Source organism: Drosophila pseudoobscura, chromosome X (assembly GCF_009870125.1).
Source record: "Drosophila pseudoobscura strain MV-25-SWS-2005 chromosome X, UCI_Dpse_MV25, whole genome shotgun sequence".
NCBI lineage: Eukaryota > Metazoa > Arthropoda > Insecta > Diptera > Drosophilidae > Drosophila > Drosophila pseudoobscura.
In genome coordinates, this window is record NC_046683.1 from 17,285,956 (window position 1) to 17,298,471 (window position 12,516).

At 43.1% G+C, this 12,516-nt stretch overlaps 1 protein-coding gene across 2 annotated transcripts in view; it reads left to right on the forward strand.

Moving 5' to 3' along the window:
* The window catches only part of LOC6901200 (dipeptidyl aminopeptidase-like protein 6), a 110,157-nt gene that overhangs the window by 34,151 nt on the left and 63,490 nt on the right, over positions 1-12,516 (forward strand). The window contains exon 2 of one of the 2 annotated variants that reach the window (XM_033382258.1): positions 9,964-10,233. The exons of the other annotated variant lie outside the window; for it this stretch is intronic. Coding sequence (XP_033238149.1) covers positions 10,123-10,233 — 111 coding nt within the window. The 5' untranslated portion in view covers positions 9,964-10,122. The remainder of the gene's footprint in view (positions 1-9,963; positions 10,234-12,516) is intronic. 2 annotated transcript variants of the gene reach the window in all.

Here is a 12,516-nt window from a genome sequence, read left to right on the forward strand (position 1 = left end):
TGGATGTGGGATAGTTTGTGTATATCAATGGCATTGATTTTGGGAATGTGCCTGAATGGGCCTTCGTTCAATTATATGAACTACAAATCAAATGATTTTCCGAGTGGCATTGAAATGTGGCACCATCTAAATGTTAACACAACCTCAAAGTCAATATCAAAAGCAAATTTCATTAGAATTTTCCCGCATTGCTGAGGGCACTTCCATTGATGGCTGCCACTGGCACTTTTGCTGGGTGTCATTGGCATTTTGGTTATTAATTTGTTTCCCAACCCCGGCCCCGACAGACATCAAAGACAAAAAACATCTATGCGGGAGGCTAACCCCACAGAAAACGGATACAGAATAATGGCTGTCGAGAGGAACCCTCAGGAGCAACTAGGACATGGAATCCATGAACGGGAATCAAGTGGGGAAAGACGACTGTCATTCTGTCGGAGCTTCAAACTGATTTATGCATTCTACAGACTCCCCTCCACGTGACCTTCCTCTTGATTTCTCTCTCTCCTCCCCTTCTCTGTTTCTCTTAGGAGTTTGTCTCTGGAGGCATTCCACATGTGGACTGCCGCCTTCCCTTCCCCGTTTGGATCAAACTCAAACAATAATTCCACAGCACAGACTCTTTTAAGCAATTTTCATTTAATTTTCATTAGGAAAAGCCGCAAATTAGAAGAAACTTTTCCACAGAATTCCCCTCTTCCCTTGCCGAGAGTTTTCCTCCGTGAAAATGTGAGCAATTTTCATGAATATTAAAATATTCAAATTGTGGAAGAACAAAAAAAAATACGTTACGCAGCCAAAAAAAAAAAAAATGCTTCAGCGGGTGGGTTTTCCGGATCGAAATTTGAATTTCATAGACATCCCCCTACCGCGTGATGCGGCTTCTGTGAATGGGGGGTTGGGGGACTTGGCTTCTGTCTGGGCGGATGGGGCTTCCGTCAGGGGGAATGGTGCCAAATGCAATTATTAACATTACGAGCGGAGTATTTGCTTTGGCCAAAATTTCAATTAGTGATAGAAATATTGTTTTTGCTAGTGTATAGAAGATGTCCTGTCGTCCTGCCCCCGCTCCAGGGAAAAGGCTAATTGAGTGACTGCTTCCAGTAGGAGTGGGAGGGGAGGGTAGGCCCTGGGGCTGCCCCTCATTTTTCATTGTCAGCAAATTGGCCACCGGCTTAAACGGCGGTACCCGGCTTTAGTGTCGATTTTAATTAGGCGCCACAGCCATCCCTGCCTGCACCTTTGTCGGTCGACCGTCGTCCTTCTTTCCTCGGATTCTGAAATCTTTGGACTCTGGAACGAAACCTGAAACCGAAACCGAACGGAACGGAACCGCAGCTCAACCCTCGGGGGGCCCCCTGGAGGAGACATCGACATCGACACGGACAGGACATCATTACGAAAGGACCCCAGGAAAAATCTAAGCGGCCCTGGCCATAAATCAAATAAACGCCGACTAAGCTGGGAACACACACCAAAAAACGACAGCAAAAAAATGAAAATACCAAAACAAATTGATGAAATGGCAGAAGATTATATGCTCTTTCTCGGATAGGGGCGTGGGAAAGGGCTTGAGAACCTTGGAGTAGGAGAGAAATTTGTAGACAATAATGATGATAGAATGAGGGTATCGTGTCGAGGGCCAAGAAAAAAGCTTCATTCGAATCGAATGTATCCCCTCGCTTATGTGAAACTGAATCGGAAATTGAATCTGTGTACCTGAAAACTGGACTAAAAAGGGTACGAATCGGTTGGGTATAAACGGTACTAAACGGCTTTGAATCAGATTTAAGACTGGGTTCCATTGGGTTCGATTCGGGAAAGGATCTACCGTGCTAAATATCTGAAGTTGGTTTGGTAGAATCAGTAGATCTACTGCCAAGGAATGTGTCTCATGCGACAGACCCCTCCACCACGTGAAGGGCAGAAAAAAAAACAAGGCCAAGTGGGTGTTGGGGTGAGGGGAGCAGAGTGCTGGTGGGGTATGGATTTCATTTCTTTTAGGTTTCACGGTCAGAGCACATGATAAGGATTGACACCATTTTGCGGACTGTCGACTGCTGCTGTGGCGACTGGCAGTAAAAAGCCTCTGGTCCAAGTCCTGGTCTGCCCTGCTGCTGCCGTTTTGGCCCTGTAATAAAAATGTCGTTGCATTAGTGTTTCTGAGAGAGTGCGTTGAGAGTTCACTTTCTCTTACTTTCACTCTCTGTAGCTGCCGGTGTGCGTGTGCGTGCGTGTGTGTGTATGTGTTTGGGTTCGTAATAAAAATTTAGTATGTGTCACATTGTTGCTTACTGTGCTGCCTGTGTGTGGCTCCTCCCCTCCCCCCTACCCCCTCCCGTTTCAGCATTTGTCCTTTTGCTCGCATGCATTAGCCCCTGACCGGAAGTCGGCACTTTAGAGCCTTATTTTTATGATTCTTTATTTCCTTTAGGCCTTTGGCCTCCTCCCCGAAAAAGGAAATATTTTCTCATTTTCCCCCAAATGCAGATTAAGTGTGTGTGTTTGTGTGCTGAGGCTTTACTGTATTTGCCTTTGGCCTTTTGTCGTCTGTCGTTGTCGACATTTGCCCTGATTGATTCGATTCGATTTGACTTAATTCACGCATATTAATCATACGCCCCATGGCCCCCCAAATCAGCGCGAGACTAGAGACTGATGGAGACGGATAGAGGGATAGGCAGAGACACTGAAAGAGAGAGCAAGAGACAGATGAATTTCTTCTCCGCGAAATTTCAAGGCATTAAGCAGTGCAAACAGCCCTCGAGGCAGGCGCGCAGTACTTCGAAAAGTAATTATGCCTCCGGGCAGGGTAGCAGAGAATATGAGAGAGAGAGAGAGAGAGTGGGGTGTGGAAGGACAGAGGGACTTACAGAATCAGTGGGAAGATCAAAGAGTTGGGTATCCATCAAAGATCCTTATGTCCTTAAGAGTATAATATTTATAGTTCCTTTGCTATTCTTTTATTATAGAACTTTCCATCAATATGCTTTTTGTATATATTATCTCCAAACATCATCCCATCTATCGTTACCATTCCCCTACGAGCATCCTCTTTTATCTTTTGGAATCGATTAAGTTATTTTCCCCTCATCGGCTTCCCTGATCAAACAACAACCTTAATCATAACCGAATACCCATCAGATGGCTTCGAGGCATTGCCCATAATTTTGAGTTACCGAATTTGTTGACCCATTTGTGCCGCTGGCACAACGTCATCATCATCATCGTCATCTTCATCTTGTTTCCATCATCATCGCTTGTCATTTTTATGGAGTCATCATTGGATGTCGCTGTCGATGTCGATGTCGCCCGTCGCCATCGATGTCGATGTCGAGCAAATCACTTAAGCGCACTTAATTATTTGCACAAGTTTCGTTTGTCGGCTGCCACCCTGCAACGGCTGTTCCCGCTCCTTCTTCTTGGGGGCACACACACGTTCCACTTGCGTTACATTTCAATCGAATGGAATCGAAACGAGCCCCCAGGAGCACGAGCAGGAGCAGGAGAAGCAGAAGCAGAAGGGACTCGTATGAGTGATATGACACGTAATCAATAAATAACGGCAAACGGCCTTTCGGGCATCGTCAGTCAGTCAATCAGGCAGTCAGTCAGACAGACAGTCACTCCCTTCGTGAGTGTGCCAGACGGAGAATATGCTCAGCAGTGCGGAACTAGTTCCGAATTCCACTGAATGTTTCCAAAACGAAAGGCATGGACAGAAAGGGGAAGACAGGAAGCACAATATGGGAATTGCAATGGAAATTCAGAAGAAGAAACAAAGGAAAAATCAAGGAACAAGCAGAGAAGTCCGGAATCAGAATTGAAAACCAGGTTAAGGGAACATCAAAAATACTTTAAATAGATGAAAATACAGAAGACAAGAGCTTCACAAAATGAATGAGTAAATAGTAGACTGTGAGTGCGAATGGATTTGACTGAATTTGTGTGCATTCAAGCTGATTTTGGGCCTGTATTCGCACTCGTTTTTATGTGAACGATGGAATCGAAATCCCAGAACAGCCGCCATAGAACAGAATCAGACTAGAGAATAATAGACAGGCAGACAGACAGACAGAGAGAGAGACAGAGACAGAGAAACGCACAAGTAATCGCAAAGTTTCGACTCTAGGCGCACTGTAAACTTGTAACCAAATGAGCGACTGACTTTTGGAAACAGTTTATAATTTGGTTTGAATTTAGACCTCATTTCGTATGCCCAAGTCCTGCCGACGAGTCGTCTCTCAGTGGAACTTTTGGCACCACAAGAATGCCTTGCGGCTGTTGTTTAGACGAGCTTCCTCCGCTTGGAAAGCAATCAGGAAACTGCCACACAGCCACACACTCTGGCCTCCACTGCGGCATGCGGCGGCTGCTGCTGCTATCTCAAATTTGATCAAAATACCAAAAACTTTGTCGGCCCCAAATTGTTGAAACAATTCGTCAATTCTGAAGCTGCAGCAAATGTCCTTCGGCTTGCAGCTACCCCGAGAAGCTGTTGTTGCAACGAAATCCCTGCTGCTGCTGCTGCTGCTGCAGGTAGCCAAAGGATCAGTCAAGGACGAGAAAAAACGGGGTAGCAGCAGGTCCAAGGGCTCTCAGGGGATTTGCGAAGCAAGGGCAAGGATGGCGGTTAACTTTCCAGAAGAAAAGGATTCGGGCAAAGGCAGGGAGGACGAAGGTCGCCTGTAGGTTGGCAACAGTTTACTCAAACCCCAAGCCCAAGCCCAGTCCCAAGAACCCACCCTACGGAAGGTCAGCCAAACGGCAATTAATGCTGCAGTTGACCCAAAAGAGAACCCCCCCCCCATACACTGTCCGTCATACATATATAACGAAGGCCCAGCCCGGCAGACAGGCAGGGCTCCCAGGAGAATGTCCGTCCTTCTATCGCATTAAAAATACATTTCTCATATGGCGTCACTCGACTGGCTGCAAATAAATATCTGAATAACTCAAAAGCGCATTTTAATTAACTTTTCTCCCTCTCTAGCCCTCTCCCACTATAAATCCATCTATCTCACCCACTCTCATTTCAATTTCATTCGTCCTTCCGCACAATTAAATGCCCAATTGGTGGCATTTGTGGCATTCTGTGTGACATTCCTGAGCTGTAAATCTGTGGCTAAACGGAGCGGCAGACCAACCCAAAAGCGAAACCCAAACTAAAACTGAAACTGAAACTCAGTTTGCAAGAAACATACTGCCTGCACATGCACTGCTGAAAGTATGCGGAATGGCTGATGGGTAAAGGAAAAACCGAAAATGTTGAGTCATCAAATATGATCATATCTGTTAGATTTACAAAAAACACAGCTATCGGATCATTATTATCATAGCCAGAAGCGCATCAGTCGGTCTCTTGGGCTCTTTGAACACCTGGCCGCGACTCCCAAAACTTTGGGATGTTTTCTAGTATTTTTCTGAATTTTGTATAGTATTTGTGTTGCACTTACTCACATAGTAGTATTGTGATATTTGCTGGTATCATTAGTATATTCTAGTATTAACTGCTATTTTTCCATATTCTTTTTTAGTACATTTGCTTAGTACACTAGTATTTTCTGGCATTTTGCTCAATTTTTTCGAGTATTTTCCTGATTTTACGCGTTCTGCAAAACTATATATTCGTATGTATACATACATATGTGCCATAAATATACTTAATTTGTATATAATCTCCATTTATGGTATATGTTCTTGAATTTGAATAAAACCCCTAAAATTTCCAAAAGCTCTCAATATACATTAAACGTAGTTCTACGACTGTTTCTGAAATCAAAAGGTTTCGATTATTCCTAGGGTTTCTGACAAAGACCTCCACAAAATACAAATATTTCTGTTCAAACATTCTTTGAGCCACCTTTTCTAAAAAAATACGTTACCAAACAAAGTTTTGTAGCTCGACAGCAATGCGTAGACTTTTCACGCCCAGTGTTCCCCATGTGGTGCTTGAAGGAAGGTGTCTACAGGAATTTACATTAAAATTTTTGCATTTCAGACGTTGGAACATGTGTTTCCCCTGATCCCCGAGCTCTCCCTCCCTCTCTCTTTATGTCTCTGAGTCTTCAATCGATGGAATCGATGGGGGCGTTGGAATGTGGGAGAGGAGTGGCGATGGCACACTCTTGTAATTATGAGCGATTGGAGGCAGCGGCGAGGAGAGTAGAAGCCGCAGAAATGGTGAAGCAAGAATGGGGGCGAATCGTCACCAATTTTGGAGGACGGCACTTTACGTGCTTCCTCCCTTCTCAGAGCCTGGGGAATCCCCGGGCCGCGTCCCTCTGCAATGCAATTTAATTAAGGACCAAACAAAGTGGAAATTTCGCGCCCTAAAGAGCGATGACTATGGGGGGTGGAGTGGTGAAGAGTGTGGTGGCACTAACGAAGCATGCCGCACACATTTCTCTTTCTCTTTCTCGAAGTTGAAATGAAAATTAGAAGAAAAGCAAAGCGAAGAGAAAGAATATCTTTTGGTCAAAAACGGAAATTATGTTGCGGCCAAAGGGCATGAAAAAATATACAAATTAGAAAGAAAACCCAGGAAGCTTTTGGACTGCGGCTAATGGCGCTTGAAAGGTCCTCGAATATATCCAAAGTTTCTGCTGAAATGGGAAACGTGAGTCGGAGTCCGAGTCCGAGTCAGAGTCGAGTCGAGTCCATGTCAATTATTTGCATTTTGCTATGGGGAAAAAACGTTGACAGTGGGAAAAGTGTTCGTACATGGCCAACGTTAAATGGCGGAAGGCGGCAGAGGGGGTCTCTCGCTGCAACGGGACGGGGGTCTTGTGGCACTTGCCGAAGCACTGAGGCGCTCATGCATAATTCCCTCCTGCACCCCAGGCTTCAGCTTCAGCTTCAATCTCGAGAACGAGCTCTGGGGCGGTGTGGCTCGGACGGGGTCTGGCCGTGTGGCCAAAACCATTTGGCTGCTGTCCTGGCTAAGGCAGGGGTGCGGCTAGATGAGTAGCCTATAAAAGAGACTGTATGCATAAATGTATCCGATTACTCTTACTTTTAGCGGAAATTCTTTTTTAAAGCTCTGAAGATATTGTAAAAGCTTCGGCACTGCATCTACAGCTGTGTATAATAGTGTCGCGGCACGCGTGCCGCAAGTCCCAACGCTTTTAGCTAGTACTAGTATATTTTGTGTATTTCTTCCGGTATTTTTCTGGTTTTACACCCCTTTTGAAAGTTAAGAGATCCCGCAAGTTGACTCTTTGTCCCACCTATAAGTCGTATTTATCCATCATTTGGTGTACCCCTTAAAAAAATAGCGTACGCCTGGAAAATGCAGTGGGACACGCATGAGAAGACACCAAAAGAGAGAGAGAGAGCGAAAGAGTGACGGTTACCAGGTAGGTGGCTCTCAAAGAGTGGGCGAGAGACGCCTGAATCCTGGCCTTTTCCGTTGACTGCATCTCTGGCTCGCGGAATCTCTGAATCTGAATCTGAATCAGTGTTCTGTTTTTCCCTGTTTTCCGCTGTGTGTTGCATAATTGTGTATGCAATGCGTCGCGTTGTGCTGCGTTTTGGGCCCATTTTTTTTTTGTTCATTTGCATATTAATGCTCATGATGATGTTGATTCCCGCACTTATTTTCCCGCGTATTTTCACGCATGCGCTTTCCACGAACGTGAGTTGTTTGACTTTTGGGCCACTCACTGGAGTCCACGGACACACATTATGAATATTGCCGTGTAATAAAATGAAAATTAAAGCCAAATTAGCACACGCTTGAAGTGGGCGAAAATACCCATGACAGAGTGCCAGCGAAAGTCTGACATACGGACGGGATGAGGAGGTATCCCTTCCCCTGGGAGATCTCACTCCTGTCTCCCACACACTTGACCGCCATCATTCGATGGGATGCGCCGCGAATGACAACAGCAGATATTTGGACTCTATCTTCCATTTCTATATCTGTCTAACCATTTACCTCTATACATATATGTGTGTCTCTTATTCTATCTGTATCTGTTTATAGTTTTTGCACAGCGGTTAACAGCTGCCCAGAGAAACCACTTTCATAACTTGAAGCATAATCTTCTCACATTCGATTAAGTATCTTTTTTTATGGACTCTCATAATGAAAGTGTTTGGAAAACTTTTACTGCAGACGCGACCACATATGCACTACCGAATGACAAAACCCCGCGCTGTTTTTCACGATATTTTTTGATGGCCTCTGTAAAATGTGTTGAAGTGACAGGTTTTCCTTTATTTTACCTCGCCTATACCCTGTACCCATAATGGGGTATGTACTGATATTGAGTTTACACGCTGTGCACTAATTGGATAGAACGCATAGAGGGAATCGACACCAATCCGAGAGTATCTGAATGCAGTCATAGCAGGCTTCAAATATTGGGTAGTCCGTAGCTCATGTCTATTTACCTGGCAACAAATCATCGATATCTCATGGGGTATCCCCATAGTCGTAATATGATCGTACTTCTTCCTTTTTGGGGGGTTTTACAGTGTGCGAAGTAAATATAAAAACACAAATACAATTTCACAGTCGTTTAGATTGTCACCTTAGCGTCGTGTGGTCGTGGCTGGTAGCTGTATGCTGTTTTCTCGGCTCGTTGTGTGGCCTTTATTCCATCTCCATGGGCTGCTCGTAAAGCCGTGTGTAATGCCGTTAATACAAATTTTCAACGTTTTACAAATTGTGCATACGACGAGGACGTCGCGTGGCAGCAATTCCCCATGTGGCAGGTGCAGAAGGTGCCTCCCAGACGAGGAGGTGCAGGCGAGGCAGGGATAAACAGACGTTTTAGCTTTTGAAAATGAAATTTTCAACGTGTCAGCAACAGCAGACGTCGGCCCACACGCCCACACGCACACACGCACACTCTGTTGTCAGTTGTCATATGTCTTCCGGCGTTTATTGACAGACGTGCTGGGTGGGTGTGTGGCTCCCACTGGTTCATCCCACGCTCCCCTCTCTCTCCCTCTGTCTCTCTGAATCCTCCAGAGAGGATGCCCCCATATTTGACTTTATCCCTCTCGTCGAGACATGTTTAATTAGAATTGCGGCTTATTGAAATTGTTATTTGTCGCTGGCTGTAACACGCATCCTCCCATCGGAGGCCTCTTAGCGGCTTCACTACCACAAAGAGCCACCAACAAGCAGTGCGGTTGTATTGCTTACTCCGTAAGCAGTGGTAAGCTGTGGTAGGCAGCGGTAAGCAGCGGTAGGCAGCGGTAAGCAGTGGAAGGTAGCGTTAAGCAATGCCTGTGGATCGGTAGTTCAAATCGAGATTAAATTGGTTAACCGAACCATTGGCCACCAAGCTGTTCAAATGATATATCATTGAATAGTTTTATGTTAGTGAAAATCTCCAGTAATGTAAGCAGCTCAGTGGAGAATAAAGAAGTGCCTTCAGCAAGCAGTGCGCACCAGTAAAATGGGATATTTCATAAAACGTTACAGTTTCGATTCTATTACCTACCTGAAGATAATCCGTGTCCACCCTCCACCCCCACACGAACCACTCTCTATGAAATTCCACTCGAAAACAATTCCCTTTTATCCCCTAACTCCACTTAGTGCACTCTACGCTTTGCTTCCTCCAGAAGTGGATCCTGCCCCCATTAGTTGACCTCCTCCGCGTCATAATCTCTCCCTCTCACTAATTGTTATTGGCAGCTCTTTCACCCTTAGCTTCGAAATGAAATGGCAAACTTCTGTGGCCCATTGGCACGCGCCAATGCCAATTAATGTCTGCGATATTCCACCAAGAGCTTTGATTCACTTGATTTTTTTCTATCTACTTGTACGGATTGTATGTGCGTATCTCCGTGTCGACTCTCTTCGTGTCCGCCTTTTCGATTGCTCTGCGATGGGATGCTGAGCTGTCACAAGCAATTAGTGAATCAATTAAAAGTTTCATCCATTCACTGGATTGGATTGGATTGGATTGGATCTAGGGGGAAACTAATTGAAATTTGCTGCAGTTTTTGCATCCATCAGCATCGATGACTGAGCACCAAAGTGAACAAATACAATAATAATCGTAATATTACAATAAAAAAAATAATCCTGCAACTGAAACAACAAGCGACAGCACATCCTTTTAATCGCAATCGTAATCGTAATCCATAAGCGCGTTCAACATGTCGGTCGATCTGAGTGGTCAACAGGAGCCGACGATATCCGTGATAACAACAGCTCCCGTCGCCCAAAATGGTGGCGAAATGGATGCCCTGCTGCTTGGCAGGATTGGGGTGAGTAGTGTAACAAAAACATTGAAGCGTTGCCCCCGCCCGCCACCCACACCCATCGTTCATTCAGAAACAGAGAAAAACCAAAATACAAAAACAATAACCATTTCCACTCTACCGCCCATCCACTCGCTCATCCATCCTCTCGCTCTCTCATTCACTCACTAAGTAGCAAAGTGCGTGTCGAAAAATACTACACCAAATGCATTAAAACTTAGTTTGGAGCAACGAAATTTCAATACCCTTGCAGTTGAGGGATTATTAGCGGTAGTAACTGTATTTCCTGTTTCCAAAGGGAAATATATACATAAGTTTAACACAGACTTTCGTATTCGATTTTCTGTGAGATCTTTTATGCACTTCGTAAACATATTGGCTTTTAGATCTTAGTTGAGATAATTTTTATAAATAAAGAAATAATTTATGATCGTAGCAATTAAAGTACACAAAATCATTGGAGCTGCACTTTTAATTTTTCAAATATATTCTTATTGCCTATTGGCTAGCAAGCAGTGCAAAGTGCAGTGGAACCTGCAATAGTTTTGTTGAAAATTAATGAAGAAACTGTATATTTCTTTTATTGAGATATCTTAAACATCAATAGCTTTATTCTCAAAGAAAAAATTGAAAGGACAGAGCGTTGTCTCTAGCTCTCTGAACCCAGTCAAAGAATCCTAGACTCAAAGTAATGCACACACACAATAGTACCCTCTGCAAGGGTATCACCGAAAAAACTTTCGCTTTCCATTGCCTTTTGCATTTTAGCTAGACAAATATTTGACTTGGCTTTCGTTCTATTCTATTTTTCAATTCAATATTTTCCCTTGTATATTTTTCTTCCGTTCCACACTTTAACTCGAGTATTTTTCCGACTAGCGTTTTCCAAACAGCTTTAGAGGGCGTGACCAAACAAACTTCTGCTCGACTCTTTTGCTCTTGTCTTACTTTTGTCATTAGCTCAAAAACGTAGTTGCAACCACCCCGATCATGGTCTAGCTCTCTCATGACCGAAAAGTGCCACACAGATATATACATACTAGTACTAGTACGAATAACTAACATTTAGCCAATTGGTTTAACTCCGAGTAACTCTTTAGGCTAAGCAAAAGCGTAAGTATTACACTCTTTCTCTCTTTCTCTCTATCTGTCAATCTATCTATCTATCTATCTGTCTATTGCTTTTATTTGAACACAAATATTTGTCAGGTATCTACATCTATCTTTATACATATCTATATCTATATCTATACGCATTTATTTGAATGAAAGCTGTGGCGTTTGGCGTGTGGCAGTTGTGTTTTGACCAGCTTCGCCTACGTTTCACTTTCCTCTTTCACTGAACTTTTGATTTGACTAAATGGTGAATGGAACTCACGAGTACGAGTCCGAGTCCGAGTAGTGTGCTTAAATGGTTCTAAACATCCACAATATTGTCGACGAAAACGAGACGACGACCACAAATGATGAAGAGGTAAACGCTCGCTTTTGTTAAAATAATTTTTTTTTAATTCACTTTTAATTGGGACAATCCTTTCATTTGCATTTTCAAACAAGATAATTCGTTGAAGAGTATATTAAATAAAATTAAATCTCCCTCTTGTGGCATGAGAATTAGTTTTTTTAAATGTTTTATTTGTATGCATGCTAAGTATTAGGTAAAAGAAAGTCCCACTACAAGCAGATACATTTGTATCTTGGAACTCTTTGAAAGCAGATTCCACAAGGATAATCTCACCGCATTTTAAGATTTTATGCTTTATTGCTTTTCATTGAAGCTGGGATTTAGAATGCAAATTCGAATGAATACCACTGAATTTTGTTGTACCGCTTATAGGCACGCGGTTAAAAACTTAATACAAAATATACAAAATAAATAAGAATTTGTAATAAAATAAAAAATGCATTCGAACATAATAAATAAAGAAATATATACATTTGTATATACACTTTAAAAATATATATACAAAAAATTAGTTGGAAAGTTATAAAAAATATATAAAAATCAATTGATGCATATGAGAAAATAAAAAATAAAAGTGGAAAAACGTTGGTTAAAGTTGAGCGGCTGCTAAGAAATTCTAGATCAATTTTGGAATATAGTATTTGAAAAACCAATTGGTTGATAAACTAAAGCCTAATTTCCTTTGAATACTCTCTTAGCTCTCTATCTGACTTTGAAATTCCTCAGTTTTGTCAGGACAATGGGGAAGAGAGTTTTCCCCTTTTTCTGCTGGGTATCCAGTTGACTTTGCTCCCACTTTGGGCTCAAATCTTACTTAAGAGGCA